Source organism: Jaculus jaculus, chromosome 6 (assembly GCF_020740685.1).
Source record: "Jaculus jaculus isolate mJacJac1 chromosome 6, mJacJac1.mat.Y.cur, whole genome shotgun sequence".
NCBI lineage: Eukaryota > Metazoa > Chordata > Mammalia > Rodentia > Dipodidae > Jaculus > Jaculus jaculus.
The window spans coordinates 35400109-35424022 of NC_059107.1; the positions used below are offsets into that span (position 1 = coordinate 35400109).

A 23914-nucleotide genomic window follows, 5' to 3' on the forward strand; every position below is an offset into this window, starting at 1 on the left:
TCTGTCAGAAAGCCAATGTGCACAGAGCTTGTAAAAGCCCCGAGCAGCCTGGCTTGGAATTCCCCAGGTCTGTTCCTTCATCTAGTCAAGTGTCTCCTCTCCTTCTACCTATTTGGTCACTGACAACTTCTATCTTACCTCCTCAGAGAGACTTCGTAGAGGGCAAGGCTTAGGCTTCGTTCCACAAAGCACCCAGCTGAAAGGTTTTTGTGGATGGAGAGGCCATGCTGTAGAATGGAGTCAATCACACTTGTCATGAATTAGATCAGCCATCAACTGGCTGTGCTTTAAAGCCAGGTCGGAAAATTTTGATCTTCCTACACACAGGCATGGGACTTAAGCCCCCTCCTCTTGGAAAACAGGCAGAGGGAGGTGGGACTCTTTTTGAAATTATGAAAAGGCTGATGCTTATGCCTTGGGTGTGCTCCCTCTCACTATGAGGGGGACCAACTACCCTGTCCTGAGGCCCATGTGGCAAGAAACAGAGGTCTGCCAGCATCCGTGTGAGTGAGGCCCTCTGCAAACAGACCCTTGTCGAACTGTAGTCCTGACCACCAATTTGGCTTCATGAGACCCAGAGCCAGCACCACTCAACAAAACCACTCTGGAACACCTGTCCATAGGAACTGTGAGACAGTTGGGCTGGAAGGATGGCTCAGCAGTTGAAGGCACTTGCTTGCAGAGCCTGATGGCCCAGGTTCCATTCCCCAGTACCCACGTAAAGTCAGATGCATAAAGTGTCACATGTATCTGGAGTTTGTTTCAAGTGGCAAGAGGCCCTGGCAAACCCATTCTCTCCCTCTCCCTCTCTCTCTCTCTCTCTCTCTCTCTCTCTCTCTCTCTCTTGAATAAATAAAAATAAGTTTTAGAAAAGAAACTTTGAGGGCTGGAGAGACGGCTTAGCAGTTAAAGCATTTTCCTGTAAAGCCTAAGGACCCATGTTCGACTCTCCAGGTCCCACATAAGCCAGATGCACAAAAGATGATGCAAGTGCACAAGGCTGCCCATGCGCACAAGAAGGCACACAGGTGTGGAGTTCACTTACAGTGGCTGAGGCCCTGGCATGCCAATTCTCTCTCTCTCTCTCTTGCTCTCTCACATTAAAAATAAATAAATAGATAAAGGCCAGCCTGTTGGGCTTGCCTCAAAAAAGAAAAAGCAACTCTGAAATAGTCAATGTAACATTAATCAAGCAAGCTGGAATACAGTACTTGATATAAGCCACAGTGAGTAGGTGATGAACTGAAGATCTAATTTCTCTACCTTCAAACTGGAGATAAGGACAATCATGAGAATGACATAATAAATGTAAATCACTTAGCCCCATGTCGGGCACACGCTAAGTGCTCAGTCACTGAGACCTACCATAGCCACGGCTGTAGGGGGGAGCACTGTACAGTGCTTGAAAGCCTAGGCTGATCTACCAGTCATGGGTTCAAGTCCTGCCTCTGCCGTCTAAAAGGTGCAAAAGGCCACTCAGTCTTCTCCAACAGCACAGCTCCCAGGACCACCAAGAAGACAAAATGACACAGGGACTATTTGATCTTTAGCCTAGCATACTAAGCTACTAAGTCACTGGATATAGGTAACACTACTGTTTGTGTCACTGTGTTGATGGTAAGAATAATGGCTCAGGAAGAAGCAAGGAAGCAAGCATTTGTTACTGTGAGGAACCATCAGAGAGTGTGGGTCAGTCCCCAGGGGGGAGCACCCCAGAAAACGTGCCTTCGCTTAGCTGGCTCTGTCAGCACCAGCCCCTGCAAGCGCTGCTCACTGTGACTCCCCAGTGCCCGTGAGCTTCTTGTGCATTCACACACTGTGGCACCTGTAGACTGTGCTGCCGCGGAACCTTCACTTCTGTCGTGGAGAAGGGACCAGTTTATGAATCGTTGTCACGCTAGCACCTACCCCAGTGCTGGGCCATGAGTGACTTCTCCATGGACTGTGTTGGACGAGAGAACTCGTAAGTGAATGAGTTCGCGTAATGAATTAATGATAGCTGACAGTCTTGTGTTTGTTTAGTCTGATCCCCCAGGGGATGTGACAGCTGGTTTTGTTGGATGTTGCTGACTTTGTGAGCTGAGCCAAATGCCATAGGGGCATGCTACATTAGTGACCAAAGGGAGACACACACTAGGACATAGACCCATACTACAGCCATGCCAAGCACATACATGAATGCTAAAAGCTTCCAGGGGGGAGGACATGGGGTAGTATAAAACAGGCTGCATAATGTTATTTCTTTAAAACCATCTCTCTTGCCATTCATGAAAATCCTTAATACTGCCCATCCTGTGCCAGGATCTGGGCTGTGTGCCAAGGACACAGATGGGCAGTGCCTGCTGCCACAGAACTGATGGTTTAGTAGAGAAGCTCATACTGTAGAAGGAAACCCTAACTATGTGTCCAATGCCCAAATAAGGGCACTCAGTACACTCCTAAAACTACCCTTACTATTCAAAACCCAGTGCTGCATCACCCCCTCACCTTTTTGTCTCCATTGAACAACCTTTCTCATCAGGCACATTTCTACATACATGCAATGGACTATTATAAACTGGGAGCTGGGCTGGAGGGATGGCTTAGCAGTTAAGGCATTTGTCTGTAAAGCCAAAGGATCCCAGTTCAATTCCCCAGGACCCATGTAAGCCAGATGCACAAGGGGACACATGCGTCTGGAGTTTGTTTGCAGTGGTTGGAAGCCCTGGGGTGCCCATTCTCTCTCTCTCTCTCCCTCTCTTTCTCCCTCTTTCTCTCTGTCAAATAAATAAATAAATAAAAACAAAATATTTAAAACTGACTTAAGACATCATCAGGGCTCGAGACATGGTTAGAGTGCTTGCCTAGCAAATGCAGATTCCTAGGTTCAATCCTGAGTCTTGCCAAAATAAAAGTGAAAATAGAAAAGAATACTTATATTTGTATCAAAACCCATCAAATACCTATAGACAAATCTGACAATGGACATGCAAAACTCAGACTTGGACAATTATAAAGTCACCACTGAGAGAAACTAAAGAACAAATAAAAGGAGATATACACTGTGGGAGAACTGTGGGTGAGGATCAGAAGAGATGCTGTGGGTGTTGTTGGTTTTCTTCTTTTTTTGCTTGTATGTGTGTGCTGTGCAGTATGTTTATAAGGGTGTGGTATGCTGTGAGGTGTGTATATAGGAGTGTGCTATGCTGTGTGATATGTGTGTAAGGGTGTGCTGTGCTGTGGCGCCCCATACACTCACATGCAGCCAAGGGGTGCTCACCTAAGTGGCTGGAATTTGGGTGTTCCACCCCATCTTCTGACCAGTCTTGTTTTTGAGCCAGAGTCTATTTACTGATTCCAGAGCTTGAGGCTGGAGGAAGCGGCCTCAGACATTTCTAGGATCTCTGCTTTCCTGCAGGACTGGGGTTACAGGTGTGTGTGGTCATTGAGCCCACCTGTTTATGTGGGATTTGGAGATTCAAACTCCAGTGGTCTTAGGCCCTCAAACTTGCTCAGGAAGCACACAAAACCACAGAAGATTCACTATTAAGACAGCAACTCCCCACATTGATCTAGAGCCTGCATACAACCCCAACCATCTCTTACAGCTTTTTTATAAAAGTAATTCAGCTGACTGTAAAACTTAAGGGAACTAGAATAGCAGAAGCAACATTGAAGACAAACCTGGGGCATTCACAGTACCCCAGGACCTAAAATTAGCATCAAGACAACATGATATCGGTATCAGGAGAGATACACCCATGAAAGGAACAGAACAGAAACAGACCAACACATACGTAGTCAGTTATTTACAACAAAATTGACAGGGTCATTGAGTATCCAAAGAAGGATCTTTCCCACACAAACATTCACATATAAAATACTTGAAACATGTTCATTTATAAACATATCCATTCATATATAAAATATACCATACTACATGTTTTTATAAATCTCAAAATGGATCACAGGCCTCCATTACAAAGCCGAAAACTTGTTATGCTTTCAGAGTGAATGGAGAAGAAAGTATATGTTAGGTAAACATACGTTTTTAGACATGACTCAAAATAAAGTATAACAGAGCAAATTTGAAAAAAAAAAACAGTTAAGCTTCTGTTCTTCTAAGTATAATCATTTTGGAGGGCAGAAGGGAATTTCCTCATGAAGTTAAAAGTAAGACTGCCATATGATATGACAATCCCTCTACTGAGTATGCATGACAAGGACATGAAATCAACTTGTCGAGAAGATATCTGCAACTCCACGTAGGCTGCAGTGCTAGATCACTATGGCTCAGATATGGAGTCAGCCTGTGTCTATCAAGAGGTGAAAAGATGAAGAGAATGTGGGGTGTACACACAGCAGAATATTATTTAGTGTCCAAAAGGAAGGAAACCTTGTCATTTGCACCACTGTTGAACCAAAGGGACATTATGTTAGTAAAATAATCCAGGAATAAATCCTGTAGGACCTCATTTGCATGTGAGATCTGAAACCAAATCACAGGGACAGACAGTGGAGTCAGCGGTGGTAAGCAGAGACTGGGGCTGGGGAAGGGGCTGGAAGATGATTATGAAGACGCTGATCAAAGGAGGACTAATTTCAAGAGACCCTCTGTATCATATGGCGGCAGTATGTGATAACCGTTAACAACATGTTGGATTGCTGAAAATCTCATTAAAAGTAAAAGTTTTACATGTTCCCACCACAAAAAATAAGTATTTGAGGTAATAATACATATGTCAGTTTGCACAATTTAGCCATTCAATAATATATACATATTTCAAATCGTAATGGTGTACTTGGTAATCATACACAATTTTTCTTATGAACTAAAATAATTTTTAAAATTGCATTCTTACAAAGGTACAGCTAAGAAAACAAAAAGACAAAACACGTGTGTGGAGAAAATACCAGAAGCAACTTAAGAGGAAAACTGTATGCTAAGAAAATCCATACATGAAAACGCCTAATGTCTTAAATACAGAGAAGACCCTTTAAGATCACTAGTAAAAAAAAGCATGCAATCCAGTACGGAAAAGAAGGGCAAAAGACACAGAGAATGTCAGTAATCAGATGAACATAGATTAACATTGCTCACACACAAGTTAGAGGTGTCATCCACCGAACACAAAGATTCAATGGCATACAACTTAAATGCTGACTTTGCCTGTGCTGATACCATCTCAAGCAGTGGTTCAGGTGGCAGGGGAGGGGGCAGAAGGGCATATTTTAGTCCACATAGTAAGACCCATTTATCTAAAAGTGTCTAGTTTTAGTTATTCATGAAAAAGCGTAAAAAGATATTTCTGAAAGAAAATTCACCAAAATAGTAGAAGGGACTATCCCTGAGAGAGATTTCAGGTGACTGTTATTTTTTTATCTCTGAATTACAGGGTCCTTTGATTATCTATGGTGAATTTATATATCTATAATTAAAGAAAACTAAGTAATCTTTCTTAAAAGTATAAAGTGGAACTGGAGAGATGGCTCAGCAGTTAAAGGCATGTGCTTCGAAGTCTGATGGCCCAGATTCAATTACATACATAAATCCAGATGCACAAAGTGGTGCAAGCATCTGGAGTTCGTCTGCAGGTGCAAGAGACCCTGACATGCCCATTCCCAACCCCCTCTCTTATTCTCTCTCTGTTTGAAAATAAAGTTACCTGTATTTTTTTAAACAATGTAAAGAAGTTTCAATGCAATGTTTTAAAACATAAACCAAAATGAAAGCATTAAAATGCAGTAAGCTAAAAGGCCAACCCCACCAGGGCCCTTACTCTGTTCTGTGTGGCATGAAACAAAAAGGAAGTATGCTCTGGTAAGGTGAAGCCAGGTGTAAGATTAGGTATGCTTCAGGGGACAGGTCTGCAGGGTGAAAATATTCTAACCGTGGTTCTACCACACTGACTGTATTAGCCCTTGGGCAAGTCCCTTACTTAACTTGTCTGAACCTCAGTTCCCTTCTTTGTGGAACTAAAGTAGTAAGTGTCACCTCCTGCCAGGGTGGAGGAGAAGTTTGAATAAAATGCATGTGGCGTACCTTCAGCGAGGTGATTGGCACATAACTTAATAAAGACCAGCTGCTGGATTATTACCTGAAACATTTGGTAACACAGCAACCATTAGATTCTGTATGATCGAGAATCATGAGAGGAGTGGGAAAAAATAACCTGGGCAAAGCCCGATGTGGGCACCTTATTTCTCCACCCTGTGAAACCTTCCAAGAAGCAGCAGGGGAGGATGTCAACAGCTAGCTGGAGAGAGGAAAGGGAGGAAGAGGAGAAGGAAGAACAGGAGGCAAAGAAAGAGGTAAAGGAGAAGGGGGAAGAGGAGGAAGAAACAGGTAAGGAGAGAAAAGGGGAAGAAGAAGAAAAGGAGGAATGTGAGGAGGGGAGGAGGAGGAAGAAGAGGAGGAAGACACATCAAGGATCTAAACACTCTCCTGGCACAGCCTCCATGGCCAATGTCCAACATGACTCATTCCTCCCTCCCCGCTTCCTGCAGACTACTAGAAAGACTCCTGTTATGCTAAGCCAGAAAGGCCTCCAGGGATCACTAAGCATCTCATCTCTTTCTGTACACCAGGGGCATGTGTGCCACACAGGGAGGGCCCTGCTTGAACCAAGCAGTCAGCAGCCAGCATAGACTACTCTCCCTCGTGGGGTCCCCTTGTGGGCAGTCCTTTCTCCCCCTTCAGCTTCCTCATGCATTCTCATTTCCCCACTTCCCTTCCACACTTCCATGTCTGTCAGGCTCCTGGAGGCCTATTCTCTCCCCTGTGTCCTTCAGGACCCTCCCCATGGTGAGCACAGGAATCATTCAGGACCAGGCAGCAAAGTATTTGTCACTCAAGCATGAGGACTGAAGTTTGGATCCCAGCACCCAGATAAAAGCTGGGCTTGGTGGCATGCTCCTCAAATCCAAGCACTGGGGTGACAGAGGAAAGGGATCCCATGAACTTGCAAAACCAGCTGAACCACTGAGCTCCAAGTTCCATGAGACCCTGTCCCAAAAACTAAGGTGGAGGGCTGGAGAGATGGCTTAGCAGTTAAGGCGCTTGCCTGCAAAGCCTAAGGACTCATGTTTGACCCTCCAGGTCCCACATAAGCCAGATGATGTTCAGTGACGCAAGTGCACGAAGTCACACATGCCCACAAGGGGGCGCACATATCTGGTATTCAAGTGCAGTGGCTGGAGGCCACTCTATCTCTCTCTCTCTCTCATGTGCACACACATGCATTAAAAAAAAAAGGCCATTCTGTTGGGCTTGTCTCAAAAAAAACTAAGGTGGAGAGCAACTGAAAAGGCAAGTGATATCGACCTCTGGCCTCCACACACATGCTCACGCACATGAACATGCATACACACACATGCATACTACAGTCACGCCAAGTGTGTGGACTGAAATGAGAGCTATTATGGGCTTCTGCTTTTTGTAAAAATATTTCACAAACCATGGCATGAAATAATAAAGCACAGGAGAGAAGAGCTAGAAGTTATTCTCAAATCTCCCTGAAACACTGAAGGTTACCTGGAAATTCTTAGAAAGGAAGCCCCCCCGCCCAAAAGAGAGAGCGATTCTAGCAGATTTGCGTGGAATCCATCTTTTAGGTCATGAACGCAACCAGGGTGCAGGGCTCCACAGGCAAGACCAACTTGGAGGCAGGCGTGGAAGGCCACCTTCCCCGGACAGTCCCGAGCCCTGGCGCTGAGTAGGCTGGGGCTTACCTTGGGCAGGCTGACTGGAGTTCGAGGCTTGGTCCTGGGGTTCTTGATCAAGAGCCTCTGGTCCAGAGGGAGCAGGTGGTATTTCATGGCCTCAATGAGGAAGTCCTTACACGTGTTGTTATTCTTGATCAAAGCCTCCTCTTCCACTGTCTGGGAGTAACAGCCCACACATGATCCTGGCTCCAAGTGTGGCCACGTGCCCCAAGCTTTCTCCCCATGCTGGACCATTCATTCCTGCACACATACTTGAACATTCCCAGACCACATCATCTCCAACTCCAACAAAGGTCCCTGGAGTTACAAATCAGTGCTCACTGCACAGAGTTCATGAGAACTTAGGATAAGTGACCAAAATCTTAATTCTACCACATTTAAGAAAATGTTCAACCTCCCTAACCATTAGGGAAATGCAAATTAAAACACCCATGAGATTCCACCTTGCTCCAGTAAGGATGGCAATCATTAAAAAAAAAAAAAAAAAAAAAAAAAAACTAGCAACAACAAGTGTTGGTGAAGATGTGGGGAAAGAGGAACCCTATCCTCTGCTGGTGGGAATATAAACTTGTGCAAACACTATGGAAATCAATATGGAGGTTCCTGAAAAGGATGAACACAGAGCTAGCAACAGATCCAGTTATTCCCTTACTGGGCACTTATCCTAAATGCTCCACTACTTCATACTTCTGTTTCCTCATCTATAGCATGGGCATACTAAAGGTATTGATAATCTCAAAAAGACAAGTAACCACAAGCCTCATCCCACATTCCTCCTGGCATAGGGCAGATAGCCAGAGATCAGACAGAAGAGAAATAGAAAGAGAGAAGGTGGCAGGATCCACTGACCAGCTTTTGGGGGTACTGAGTAAAATAAGGTACTCAAAAAAATAAGGTGGAAGTCTCACAAAGAGAAGTGGCCAGTGGAGCTCTTTCCAACAGAATAGTAACCCCAGAGCAGAAAGTCCTGCACCAAGTCACCCCTACTATAGCCTCACCTCAGATCCCATCTAAGCCGAAACTCTCATTTCTCCACCCACATTCCAGAGCTCAGGATCTAAGCATGATTTGAGCAAATGCAAGTTTCAATGCCTCATGAGCCAAAGGGTGAAAGCATTCCCAAGTACTGACTCTAGCGTTTCCACCTCTGTCCCGGGTCAGAGCACTATGTGGTACGACCAGAAACACCACATCATGTTAGGAAAGAGTAATTTCACTCAACAGCAACACTGACTGAATGTCTCCTGGTTTGCGCGGCCCTGTGCTGACCTCCAGAAAGAAACTGACGAACACGAGGCCATTTCTCATCTCTATCACACCTTCCAAGGCTTGGGGGGGGGGGGGGGCTCACTGAAGAAGAGGTGGTGGAAAGAGTGTAAGAGCCGAAAGAAGGGTAGGACTGCTTACAATGCAATCGTCCACACAGAAATTGGCCTCGATATCCACGACCTCGCAGGGCTTAGCACTACCTCCCCAAGACCCTCATAATAGGAGGGAAAGATGATGACATCAAAATAAAAGAGAGACCAGTGGAGAGGGGGAGGGGATATGATGGAGTGTGGATGTGTGAAGGGGAAAGTGGGGAAGGGGAGGGAATTATGGTTTATTGTCTGTAAGTATGGATTTTTAAAAAGGCTTAAAAAAAAGAGGTGGTTTCTAACCTGAGGTGCTCAAGTACAGTTGTAGAGTAAGAAGAACCACTCCCCTGACAAACACACACTCACACACACTACAGTTACCTCAGCCTTCAAACCATGAGGACAAGGCCTGGCTGAGGCTCTCCTGGACCCTCATCTATTGTTAGGAATGAAAATACAACCAGAGCCATCAACTTCGGAACAGCCTTGGAGCTGGTAGGAAAAGATGGACTGGTAAAACCAGGTTCCCACCACATCTGGGCACTTGTTCCCCCAGAGATAAATCAGAGGAATGCTGTTTCCTTGCAAGGTTTCTTTTCCCCTCCCACTTGAGGACTACAGTGGTTTGAGTGTGAAATGCCCCCCACAGCCTCATACTTAATCCCCAGGTGGAGCCTTTGAGAGATGGAGCTTTGCTGGAGGAAGTTTATCACTGGGGAAGGACCTGGAGGTTTCTCAGTCCAGCCTACTGTGTGTCCATGTCTACCTCACTCTTGATGCATCCTCCCAGCTGATGTGACAAGACGTGACACCATGCTGTCTCTTCTTGCCAAACTTTCCCCATCATGATGAAATCTCAAAACCATAAGCTGAAACAAACCTTTTCCTCCCATAAGATCCTTCTGGTGGGGTGCTTTTTTCCAAGTAATGAGAAGGTAACTGCTACAGGAACCGACCCAGGTTGAGACAGATCATAAATGTCTAGGTTTTTTTTAAGGGTTGTGAGGGACAGTATCTAGAAAGCTAGGCAGGAAGGTGTGATGCTAGGGTAGCTCCTTCTCTCAAAGAATTTATTGGGCTTGAGTTAAAATTCCCCAAATGAGGGCTAGAGAGATGGCTTAGTGGTGAAGGCACTTCCCTGCAAAGCCAAAGGACCCAGGTTCAATTCCCTAGGACCCATGTAAACTAGATAAATAAATTAAAATTAAAAGTTCCCCAAAAGAGCTGGGAGTGGTGGTATATGCCTTTAATCCCAACACTTGGAGGCTGAGATAGGAGGATCATCATGAGTTTGAGGCCAGGTTGGGTTTCAGGTCATCGTGGGATAGAGTGAAACTCTGCTTCAAAAACTAAAAATAAAAAATAAAAGCTCATCAGAGTTGGTGCTTTTAGGTACCGAGTTCTAATACAGGGCAATGAAAAGTTTTGGGGAAAGAATATAGTAATGGTGGAGCGGCATCATGAATGATTAAAACAATGAGGTTTATTTAACACGTTATACACATTTCAAATAATGCTTGAAAATGCTTCCAGAAAGAAAGCCTAGGGATTGTGAGGCCCAGAAGCTGGGCAGGGCTGGGCACAGAGCTGGCTAGAGGTGTCCTCTCCTCCTCCTGCACCATGAGCCATCCCCAGCAGGTTAAACTGGTTTGAAGTTCAAGGTCAAAGGAATGTTAATGAAACATCCTCTCACAGGCCTACCCAACCTTGGGAGGTCTGATAAAAGCCCCTCAACCACAGTTCTCATGCCACAGCTTCTACACCCTTCTTTACCCGACCAGAACTTCGACAACAACCAGGAACTAGTTCTCAGCGTCTTTGGAAAGTCTCCATCATGGACACCTGATGGAGAAGTAAGTAGGGATCTCTGCAGCCTGGTTAGCTTTCTCTGGATCCCAGCTCCCTGGCCGCTGCCCTCACTGTGGACGTGAGTCTGTGCTAGACATCCAGTTCACCTTTGGTTAGCTTCCACCAGACAGCATGAGTTTGACACTGAGACTCCAGCCCTTGCTGTGGGAAATTCTCCTGTAGGGAGGATGTACTACCACTAGGTGGCAGGAGAAGCATTGCAGGTGGTAGGACGCAGGCTTTGAAGAGCGCCTTGGATGGCTCAGGGGAAGAGAAACAGTGTTTCATTGACCCCTTAGGCCTGCAGCCAACTAGGTCACAGGCAAGGGACTTTACAGGGACTCATGAGAATACTATGTCACCTGTAGTTAGTCCCTCCAACACATTAACAGTATCTGCTAGCATTCACTGAACACTACTTCATCCCCAAACAGTCCTATCAGGACTTCTGCTACGTCAACCACACGAGAACTCTAGAAAGTCCCAAAAGTTAGTTAGGACAGGCAGTAACAAGAGCTAGGATGTGAAACCTCTTCCCTCATCCTTTGAGAAACCTGTCTGCAACAGCAGACGGCTGGCTGACTGCTTCTGTGTTTTATAGGATCCCACAGTTGAATGTTTAATCACCGCTGGGTTGTAAGGGTGTCTGATGCCATCTACTGCACACAACAAACCATGCCATGGTGAAAACAAGACAGAGAATAGCCAGGCTGGAAGGTCCTAGAAGTGTGAGTTTCCGAGCCTGGTCTGTGTGTAGCTGGTCAATCCCAGTCTTCCAGCTTCAAAACCCAGAGTTGTAAAAGAAGGGTTGTAATCATTGGCTCGAAGGGCTGTTGCAGAATTAAGTGAGAAAGCACGTGGTTGCATAAGAGCACCCCGTAATGCTTAACGTGTCCCTCCTTTCTTAGTGGAGCTAGGAGAACGTGTATTTGAGGCGACTGTGACAAGCTGGTTTTCATGGTCCTGAATTGGACTGCAAATTGCCTAAAACCCTCATGGCAGAAGGAAAACCTAGAACATTGTGGAAATTACCCTCCTTTCTTCAGCCCTCCATAACAAAAGCAGGTTTTAGGGAACATTAGCTATGCTTACCCCCCCCCCCCCGCAATGCATACTGACAACGTAGTCCCCACCATAGCCTTGATTGGGTGAAACTGAAACACCCGATGTGTGGAAGAAGCTGGTGAGGCTGGAAGAGGTTGCATAACTCCAAGCTTGCAAGCAGAGCAAGACATCTCCTTCTGAAACTTCAACTCTTAATATTTCACTTGCACGCCTCAAACTCAGTCCAGTGGGTGACACCCTCCATCCATGCATAAGACCCATGAAACCCTCAGTCATGCCACTCCCCACAATTGCCTCTGCTATCCCCCCTCCCCCCGCCTGGGTGAGCAGGCTAGCACTCACCTGAACTAGGTAGTCCTTTGGCAAGAGAGGGAGTCGGACATGTTCCATCAGCTTTGCCATGTGCTCCAGGCGGGTCTCTTTCTCATAATTGATCCACGAAATCACGGCCTCAAATACCTGGAAAGAGGAGACGAGGCGCTCAAAAAACCTCTTCCGTTTGTAATAGTGAAGAAAAAGTGAGACACCGTCTGCAAAGGTGTTAACCTAAGACTCAATGCTAAAAATAACACAAAAAAGCTTTCAAATACTGGGTGGCCTTGAAAAGAGCACACCACACACACACACACATGCACACATATACATATAAGTACACACATATACACACAAGTGCACACACACACAAAATGACATGCATGCTATCCTAAATGTACAATCATCATGGTTCATTCTAAAATAAAAATCAGGGCTGGAGAGATGGCTTAGTGGATAGTGCTTGCCTGTGAAGCCTAAGGGCCTCTGTTCTAGGCTCTATTCCCCAGGTCCCACATTAGCCAGATACACAAGGGGGCGCATGCGTCTGGAGTTCGTTTGCAGTGGCTGGAGTCCCTGGCGCGCCCATTCTATTCTCTCTCTCTCTCTCTCTCTCTCTCTCTCTCTCTCTGTCTCTCTCTCCCTCTTTCTCTGTCGCTCATAAATAAATAAATAAATAAACAAACAAACAAACAAACAAATAAAATAAAATAAAAATCTGTTCCAGGCCTGGGGAGATGGCTCAGTGATTAAGAGATGACTTGCTTGAGAGGCATGACAGTTCATAGTCCAGGTTCAATTCCCCAGTATCCACATAAAGCCAGATGCACAGAGTAACGCATGCATCTAGAGTTCAGTTGCAATGGTAAGAGGCCCTGATGTGCCCATTTTTCTCTCTCTTTCTCTTTTCTCGCTCTTCTTGCAATAGAAAAAAAAACAATTTTTTTTAAAAAAATATGTTCCAATAATTATTTAGGATAGAAATGCAAATTAGTAGATATGAACTAAATGTTAAAAATAACACAAAAATTAATACAAAGTCTGTGAATAATCAGATGCCTTGAAAGAGAGTGTATGTGTGCATGCACATGCACACAGACACACACAAAATAGTAACAAGCCAGCCATTCCAAATATACAATCATCATGGTTCATTCTAAAATAAAAATCAAAGCCGGGCGTGGTGGTGCCTCTTTCTCTGTCTGTTGCTGTCAAATAAATAAATAAAAATAAAAACAAAAAATTATTTTAAAAGGACTGGAGGTAACAGTCATCCAGGAAGGAGACTTCTGGGTTAGGCAGTGGACTAGAAACAGCCTCAGAGGAGGCCAGTGAAGGAGGCTCAGTCCCAAAGAGGGAGATTGAAGAAGATCCTCAGAAAATCCAGAAGTAGTAGTAAAATAAATAAATAAAATTTTAAAAAGGATGCCAGGAACTCAGAGATCAGTGTCTGGGACCTGAAGCCACACGGGACAGATCTACAGGGTGTCTTAAGCATGGGTCTGAGCTCTCAGCCACAGAGGAAACTGCCTGGAGACCCCAGTGCCCAATGCCACTGGAAATGCCAACCTGAAGTTGAAGAGACCCCAGGAGAGTCCAGGCAGGCACAGGATGAAAGTTTTGCATATTGGAACTTAAGAGACTTCTGATACTTACAACCCCTTCCCTCATCCTGCCAGTCTTTATATCTGATATCCAGATACCTCTGTTCTCTTTGTATAGATTGTTCTTTCTGAAATATGTTTTTCATAATTTAGAAATGTGTTGTGCAACCAGGCAGGGTGGTGCATACCTTTAATCCCAATACTAAAGTAGGAAAATCACTATTTGTTCAAGGCCAGCCTAAGCTAGAGTAAGACCCTGCTTCCAAAAAAAAAAAAGTAAAAAATGTTTCATGTATAACATAAAGTTGGCTGTATTGTCATTATATTATCTGCAATATTTCATTATATTATAAAAATATTTTTACTTTATTTTTATTTACTTATTTGAGAGAAAGAGATAGATAGAGAGAATGGGTGTGCTAGGGCCTTCAGCTGCTACAAACGAATTCCAGATGCGTGAACCACCTTATCCAGCTGGCTTACGTGAGTCCTGGGGAATCGAACCTGGGTCCTTTAGCTTTTCAGGCAAGCACCTTAACCACTAAGCCATCTCTCCAGCCCTCATTATATTATAATTTAGTGCATTTGTTACAATAATTGACATAGTTTTCCATGCATTGGATATTTCATAATAGCTCAACTTTTGTTTTCCTATTCCCATCTTTTATGCTCTTTTAAATAAACGAGTCTGTTTAAAAAAAAATCCCAGGAGCACATAGGATATTTTTGAAAGTATTAGAATGGCTCTCTTGTAAAGAAAAGCCTATCAGGTAGTAAATACTTAAGGAAAAACACATTAGAAGAAGAAAGGGAGGAGAAGGAGGATAGCGTTTTCAAGCACCGTCAAAGTAAAGGATTCATCAAAGATCACTGGCAGACGCTAACACCAAAAGTGGTAAAGAAACAAGAAACTCACAGTTTTCAAAGCCTCATCCCACCGGTGACATTATTTACAAAGGTGGCAGCCTGCCCTCAGCCAAACGCCACCTTTCATACCAGATCAGAGTTTTCGTCAAATAACAGGATAGACATTTATCCCTGACTGTGATTTCAAAGGAAGGACAAAGGTGCCAGTGTAGAATTCTTCCTAACATGTTTAACCTGAATCCTATAGTAGGGAGACAATCAAACAAACCTATGCTCGAAACATTTTGCAGTGTGATGTCATTCCATTATTTAAAACTTAATCTTGTGAAAGAGAAAAACAGGTCAGAGCTAGAGAGATGGTTTAACTGTTAACAATATTTGCTTGCAAAGCCTACATTTGATTTGCCAGGACCCATGTAAAGCCAGATGCACAGATGGAGCATGTACCTGGAGTTCATTTGCAGTGGTAAGAAGCCCTGGTGCACCCATACACTCTTTCTTTTTCACTCTCTTTCTCTCTCTCTCCAATAAATAGCTAAAAATATAAAACATTTTTTAAATATTTTATTTATTTATTTATTAATTTATTGGAAAGAGAGAGAGCACCAGGGCCTCTAGCTACTGCAAACGAACTCCAGATACATGCGCCACCTTGTGCATCTGACTTAACATGAGTGACAGAGAATGATCGAACCTGAATCCTTAGGCTTTGCAGGCAAGTGCCTTAACCTCTAAGCCATTACTCTAGCCCTACAGAAAACATTTTTTTTAAATATAATTTCAAAAGTCAGAGTTACGGTTATAGATTGTTGACATACAGAGACGTGGCAACTAAATGTGATGCCAGAAATCTGAGTGGGTTATGAATTAATAAGAAACACGTAATAAGATAAAATAAGAAAGCTACAAAGGCAGTTTGGGGGCTATTACAAACCTCTGAGTATTAAATACATATCAGGTAATATTCAAGTACTTATATTGTACTTCTTTAGCATAATAATAGTTGGATGGTTAGAAAAAAACCCCATGTTCCTAGGAGGTGTATGCCAAGATCTGCAGTGATACATACAGTGACATGGCGTCTGCAATTTACTATGAAATGGCCTGGCAGAATGAAAGAATAATACTGTTGAGAGGAAAAGATGAAGCAAATTCTTGATTAGTGAATCTTGGCAGACATCATATGGATGTGTTGTTGCTTTCACATTTTCAAAATAAAAATTAAAAACTTTCATCAATGATGTGTGGTGGTACCAGATTAATATTTTTCTTAATCTAACTATGTTTTCTGGATAATATGTTGGTCCTGGGGCTCAGAAGGTGGCTGAGAAGTTAAAGTCACTTGCTTGCAAAGCCTACCAGCCAGTTCAGTTCCCAAGCTTCCCATGTAAGCCAGATGCAAAAAGTTGTGCAAGTGTCTGGCATTCATTCATTTGCAGTGGGAAGAGTCCTTGATGTTTATACACACACACACACACACACACACACACACACACACACACACACGCACACACGCATATACACACACATACAAAAATTAAATTTTTTAAAAATAAAATACTTGTCTTGTTTCTTAAATATATGTATAAATCAGTCTCTGTACAACTTCAATTAGACAAGGAATCAGAAAACAATGTGTCGACAAAGGAAGGAAACAAACTAAACAGTGGAGAAAGATTGATCAGCAGATACTTAGTTACAATTGGGGGCTGGAGACATGGCTCAGCAGTTGAAGGTGCTTGCTTGCAAAACCTGATGGCCTGGGTTCAATTCCCAGTACCCACATAAAGCCAGATGCATAAAATGATGCATGCATCTGGAGTTTGCTTGCAGTGGCAAGAGGTCCTGGCATGCCCATACTCTCCTTCTCTCCCTCTCAAATAAATAAATTAAATATTAAAAATAAATAAAAGCTAAAATTTAATCTGAGTCTTCCAAAGTTGATATTTAACCTTATTCTATATTTCATGTGACTTGTCTGACTGGTTCCTGTGAATGGCCTCATTTATCTACTCAACTGGTAAAGCCACGTCGTTCCCTAATAACGTGACCTTCTCTATAACTAGAGAAGAGCACATTTTTTTTTCATTTAGACTTCATGTTTCAAAAAGAAACAAGCAAACAAACTTTCAAATAAATAGCTTGGGCCTTCAGTATAACTAAAGCCATTCCCCACGACTGTTCCCATCAGAAGACTCCCTCCTGAATTCTTGTGACGATCTCATGAGTCGACACTATGATCCTTTGATGCCCCGCCTAAGTCCCACCACTAGAAAGAGGCAGACATGGGTTCAACACAAACCCAACTCTGGTACTGCCTTCTCCCACATTTCTTTTAGCTGCCTCTCAAATGTCTATTAGCAGGGTTTGGTGAATTACAGCCCACAGGCCAAATCCAGTCCATTTCTGTTTTGTAAGTAAAACTTATTAAATTACAGCCATACTCATTAATCTACACTGTCTAGGTTGATTTCAGACTACAATAACAGAGGGGAAACTCAACAAACCACTAACCTAAACAAAATCACTATCTCGACCTTCATAGGAAAAGTTTGTCAACCTCTATTCTATATAACCTAACCAGGGACCAGAAGGCTTCAATTATGGGATGGGGTAATGTTTACGCAAATGTTAATATCTCATGGGTTCTCTGGAAAAACTATCAGCTGCCCAGAAGGCATACTTGGCGTTTTGCTTTCAAACAACAAAAACTAGCATCATTCCCTCACTGGTTTATATTGCTGAACCAATTCCACGGGGGTTACAAGGTACAGAAGGGTTGGAGACAGTTCCATAATTCCAGGCTCTTGGCCCTCAGACAGTGGAAGACCAGATGAACTGGATATTTCTACTTCACAGTCTGGCTAAACTGGCAGACAAGCCAGGCTGGACCTCAACTAAAATGGGTGGTTCTAGGCACCTGCACCAGCTTTCAAAACGTGGAGGCAGTGCTCATCCTTAGCCAGGGCCAGGCTGCTGCTTATGAGAGTCAATGGTGTGAAAATTCACCAAAATGCCCACAATATATTAAGAAAAGAATCAAGAAGGAGAATTCAAATTAAGAGGGTTGGGTGGTTATCTGTCAAGGGACGAGGTGGTTTGGAAAAGGTGTTCCCCACCCCATAAACTCCTGTGCATGCTTGGTTCCCAGCTGATGGCAGTTTGGAGGTAGACACTTGCTGGAGGAGGGGTATTGTGATCTGGCTTGGGAGTATTACAGCCACCTCCCCTCAGGTAAAACTTCACTTACTCTCCTGCTGCTGTTTTCCATCTGCTGTGACAGAAGTGATGTCCAGCATCGCTCATGCCATGCTTTCCCCTGCCCTCATGGAATTTCTCCTGGAGACTATAAACCAAAATAAACAACTTTCCTCCGATCAGTTGCTTTTGGTTCAGTGCTTTGACTAGGTGAAATTAAGTATGGTTCTTACCACAACAGGATAGCAAAGAGAAGATAATTTGATGGCATGAAAGAAAAATCTAGACTCCTGTCTGTGGACCTGGTTTGTTACTCAGGACTGGAAAAGATTGGTCAGTAACATCTTACATGCATGCTGATCTCACTTAATCTTTACAGAAATTCTTAAGGAGGGATTGTTTTTCATACTTCACAGATGAGGAAACAGCCTCAGGGAATAAGAAACTGTCAGAAGTCACGCTGCCAGGAAGTGGTAAGCCTGGGATGTGAACTCATCTCTAACTCCAAAACTCTCTGTGAGTGTTAGAGAGTAGAGCTTCGCAGGTAAAAACGTAGCTGAAAACCGTGGTGTGGTGGTTTGAGTGAAATGTCCCCCATAGGCACATGTGTTCTGAATACTTGGTGTTCAGTTGGTAGCAATTTGGGAAAGTTTTGGAGCCTCTAAGAGGTGGAGTCTTGCTGGAGGAGTTGTGTCACTGGGAGATGGGTCTTGGGATTTTGTATCCCAGCCCCCCTTGCCAGTGCTAACTAGCTCACTCTTGCTGCTTCCTCCCAGCTGATGGGACAAGACGTGACTGCCATGCTTTTCCCCACCATGAGGAAACTTCCCCTCAAAACTGTAAGCAAAACTAAACCCTTTCCTTCTATAAACTGCTTCTGGTCTGGTGCTTTGTACCAGCAACAAGAAAGTAACTGCTACCCCTAAGAAAACTAAGTCTTTAAGCTTTAGCACTAATTACAGTCTTTAACACCTCCTGGAACATCACCCTAAGAATCTATTTCTTTTCCAGTTGACCTTTGGGCTTTTAAATCAAGAAGACTTGGCTTCCAGGCACCTGAAGGATCTGACTCCTCACGTTATTTATGCTAAGAAACTAAGAGTGATATCACCATAGTCTCCCCTCATTGTCACACAGGACCAAGGACACTGGCAACACAGGGGTGCTAGGGTGGAGCTCACTGTGAAATCCCCACCCAACCTAGGCTTTCTGATGTCCCACTGCTAAGAAATCAACCTTGGTGGAAATATACACAGTAGAAATCAACAAACAAATTAGCAAACAATCCTGCCCTTTGGAAGTGTTTTGGAGAGCCAGCCAGTTGTTAAACCACAGGCTGGGAAATACCTTGGTCTAAGGCGTCCCCTGATTGTGGGGGCTTGAATCAGATGACCCCCTATGAACTCATGTGTTCTGCATGCTTGATCCCTAGCTAATGGCAGTTGGGTAGTAGAGCTTTCTGGAGGAGGTGTGTTGCTGGGGGGAGGGAAGGCTAAGCTTACCAGTGTTGTCTATGGCAGCCAGCCTTTGCTCTTGCCATCCTTTCCCCTGCCATCATGCAGCTTCCCCTCGAGATTGTAAGCCAAAAATAGCTGCTTTGGCTCAGACGTTTTGTCCCAGCGACTTGAAGGTGTCTGCAAGGACTCTAGAAAACTGCCCGGTTATCATTCTGAAAGCACCAGCCTGAGAGATCTTTCCTTTCAGCGCGCATTTGTACGGGCGGTGAGATGCCGCTTTGAGCATCCGCCCTTGCCTTCCACCTTATTTGAAGGGGGATCTTCTATTCACTGTTCCAGTTGCCAGGCAGGCTGGCTCATAAGCTTCTGAAAAGGCCTTCTGTTCCCCAGCCCCCTCCCATCTCACCATAGGCACACTAGGATTCTAGAAGCCCACCACAGCTTTCAGCTTTATATGTGGGACCTGGAGATCCGAACTCATAAACACGCCTGTGTGGCAAGTGCTCTATCCGCTGCGCCGCTGTCCCAGCCAAGAGCACTTTCTTGTAGCTGCTTCATTTCAGGTTCACAAAGTCCATCTGAAACAGCTACACTGTTCACTTATAAATGGGAAAGTGACCTAGGGAGGGACAGAGTTCTTTGCTCAACATGACTGAGCAAACTGTTGAGAGAGAAGTAATTTGGTCAAAAGGCTTTAAATCCATACTTTCTCAGTACTCTGTGGGTTCCTTCCGACCACATTTCGATTTGTTACAATGTATTTATTTTCATACATTTCTGATGCAACCTGTATCCCCTATGTGATTGTAAATTCTGTAATGGAAGGTATCTTGCCTATACCTACTTGTCAAGGTCTCTCCTGTGACTAACTCTCTCCCTGCCACGTGGAAAGCAGTTAGTAAACATTCTTTTTACTTATTATTTATTCATTTCTCTGTGTGTACATGAGTCTGGGCACACACATGCCACAGAGTGTGTGTGGAGGTCAGAGGATAGCTTTGCTGGTTGACCCTTGCCTTCCCCTTTGCTTGAGGCAGGGTCTCTCACTGTGGCTCACTGCTTCCTTCCATACTTCTGGGCAATCTTCCTGTGTCCACCTTCCTTCTCACCATAGGCACACTGAGGTTACAGAAGCCCACCGCAGCTTCTAGTTCTCATGTGGTGTCTAGGGATCCAAACTCAGGTACTCAGAGTTTCAGGACAAGAGTTTTATCTCCTGAGCCGTCTCCTCCCCTGCCCCTTGCAGACCTTCTTGAGTGGATGGGGAAATTTACATAGATTGTTCTCTGGCTTCTTACTACAGTCAGTAGAGAGTAAAAAGAGGCACACCTTGCTTCTACGAAGAATAAGGGGAAGAAACTAAATTGTGATGGCTGACAGACACTCTGGATCTCCACTGAGGTTGCCCTCATGCTAAGAATGGTTGGAGCAGATCACCGGGATGGAGATCAGCAGTGAACACGGTAGGCTGAGCTGCATCCAGCGCCAGCTGTCTCATGGGCAACATGAGAGGGAGGGAAGGAAAGGGAGGAGGAGGGGAGGAAGAAGTGAGAGAGGAGAAAGAGAGAAAGAAGAAAGGTGGGTGGGAGGTATCTCAGGGCTATTGTTGTTACCCACATTCCCAACACACAAGGGACGCACTGCCAGCTAGAACATCAGTCACTATGGAAGGTAATAAGTGGGGAGTCCCAGGTGAGTGACCTTGTCCCAGTCACAGACAACAGTGCTAAGTGACCAGCAGAGGCCCCAGCTGCAAGGGGAAGGGAAGCTATGAAGTGAAGACTGCTCTGGGATCCAATCCAGGTTCGACACCAGCACGGACCATAAGAAAGACAGGACTCTGTAAGCTCCACTGACCCTCTCTCCCCTGTGCAGATAACTGGCAGTCTCCAAGTTCTGAAGATCCAGAAAGAAGCTACCTGAATATGTAGTATGTACCCCCTTGTGCTCCCCTTTTCCTTTTAACTGGACTTTTAGTACTACTTTGACCTGACCTTGTTTTTAAGTTATGTTTCCCTTTATATAATTAATTATCTGATCTTGTCTCAGGCTGAGAAGCTGGTTGCTGACCTCAGAGTCTCAAGAGCTTCCGACAGATGATCCTCAGCAGCAGGGTACACCTGTCAGCCACTCGCGCCCGGCTGCCGGCCGACACTGCCACCTGCGTCCCTTCACCAAGGTTAGTTCACGGGAAAGAGCACGTTAACGCTAGTGACCCTGGGAGTTAAAGGTCTAGTCTCTCTCAGGAGCTAAAATATCACAGTCTTGCCCATTTTCAAAAGCTAGAATACAGAGGAAAATCCAACCTGGAGCTCTCACTGAAACACGCACATGACAGTCATCTAATGTGCGCATGTGCAGTGTTTGCATGCACGCGGGCAAACATGAATGTGAGTCCATGCGCATTGTGTCTGGGCATTGTGGAGGCCACAGGCTGACATCAGGCATCTTTCTCAGCCGCTGTCCCCTTTATTTTCCTGAGGCAGGGTGTCTTACCTGAGCCGAGAGCTTGCCAATTTAGCCGGTCTAGTTAGCAAGCTGGCCTTGGATATCTTCCGTCTCTGGACTAGAAATTGCTTGCTGAGGATTACAGGGGACCAGCGAGCTTTTATGTGCACCTGGGATTGGAATTCTGGTCCTCATGTTTGCACAGCAAGCACGTTATCCACCGAGCCCTCTCCTCGGCCTCCGATAATGTATTTTTTGAAAGAGACTTAACCAATTTCTTATTCAGGTATGTCTCAAATGCAGGCCATTTCCCATCAATATTTACTTAGAGCTGTCTGTGGAAAACCTCATTAATGTTTCATAAGAACACATGGAGTTATTAAGACCTAGACAAACCATAGAAATGATCCCTGAAAGTACAGTCTTGATAAGTCACAGAAACATACTCACTGCCTAAGAAAGCAAAGACTCAAAACACACAACGATTTGAATTAGAACTGTATTAGATAGGGTTGTCCTAGCTCTCTTTCTTACAGTGTGTTCTTCCTAGAATATTGTCTTCCCTGCCCCTGGGCAGTGGAGAACATCATGACCAAAGGCTCTCAAAAGAGAGGTAATAAGCAAACTGCTCACATGGTTAGATCTGAACCACCACACCTCCCGCGTGGGCAACCTGGGAGGGGCTTGCCTCTCTGTCTTTGAATTCTATCCTGGTGGAGTAAGAAGGGTCTCCCCAAAGAATTAGTAATAAATTTATTGACAATCTCTCTCTATCCCAACACATATACATATCTCACATATCTTAATCCCCTTCACCACCCTCCTTTGCCCCCTTCTCCCGTCCCTCCATCTACATTCTTCTTTCCAACTAGTCCCTCTTCTATTTTGATGTCATCTGTTTTTTAACCCTCCTCCATCATCCATGACAACATATTGATGGGGCCCAATTTATGCAAGGTTTGTTCAGGTAACGAGAGCCAGTGTGGGGTTAGAAACGCCCTGGCCACTTTGTGTCTGGAGAAAAATGTTCCGAAGGACTCCCCCCTACCCCAATCCTCTGGCTCTTAACTGCCCTCTAAACATTTACATTTATGCTCATATATAAGTGCTGTTCTCACTTTTGGTTAGAGAACTTTCTCTTTTCAGACCACTGGGGAGACTGAAACTCAAAATGCTGAGAATGACAGTGGAGTGCTCAGCACTAAGTGAGGCATCTCTATCACACTCTCCTAGGCTCAGGGTCCACTGCAGAAGAGGTGGTGGAAAGAGTGTAATTGCCAAAGAACAGGGAGGAGTGCATTGGAACACTGTCCTCCAGACACAAAACGTCTGATGCATTCTGCAGGGACTTTAAAACAAAAACAAAAACCACATGAAGAAGAAAGGAAAATGAGAGAGAACAGCGGCACTTTATGCCCCTTCCCAACTTCTTGCTCCCCGACCTGCCCTAGTCTATGAGAAAGTATTAAAACTACTCCCAAAATTACTATCAACTAGCTCAGGTCAGGTCCAGCTCCTCTGCCTCCTCCACTCCCTTAGGAATCAGCTGGTCACCAGCATGGGACAGCTCAGCACTGTGCAGGGAGCAAAGGTGCCTGAGGTACCCTCACGGGCTCAAGGACTCTGAGCACAGCGGAGGGTAAAGGGCATAAGCAAGAGAGTGGTGCTGGCAGATGAATAGACTCTGAGCCCTGGGAGAGGCCCAGATCGGTCTGTAGTGCTGGGAAAGCTGGGCAGCATGGGGGTCATTGCCCCTCTGAGCCCCTGCTAGCCAGTGAGCTCTAGATCACACCAACGGCCCAAGCCTGAGTGCTGAGCAGGGCATCTCCCCGAAGGATGGTCTGAGTGGTGGTTACCACTACCACCAGTGGTGACGCTAGACGGCACGGCAGGGGTCCTAACGATATTTTCTGTGAAGAATGCTTCCTGTGGTCTAGGCATGCTTCACTTCACTCTTAGAACAGTTCTACTGGATAAATAATCCCCCTCGTTACCCACTTCTGTGGATGAAAAGGATAACCCTTAGAAGGGGTCTTTCAGCTGGGCGTGGTGG

The 23914-nt window shown here is 44.7% G+C and overlaps 1 protein-coding gene across 4 annotated transcripts in view; it reads right to left on the bottom strand.

Moving 5' to 3' along the window:
- The window catches only part of Klhl3 (kelch like family member 3), a 118216-nt gene that overhangs the window by 33520 nt on the left and 60782 nt on the right, over positions 1-23914 (bottom strand). For all 4 annotated transcript variants that reach the window (XM_045152517.1, XM_045152516.1, XM_045152518.1 and 1 more), the window contains 2 exons: positions 12318-12434; positions 7711-7860 (listed from right to left, as the gene is read on the bottom strand). In XM_045152517.1, coding sequence (XP_045008452.1) covers positions 7711-7860; positions 12318-12434 — 267 coding nt within the window. The remainder of the gene's footprint in view (positions 1-7710; positions 7861-12317; positions 12435-23914) is intronic.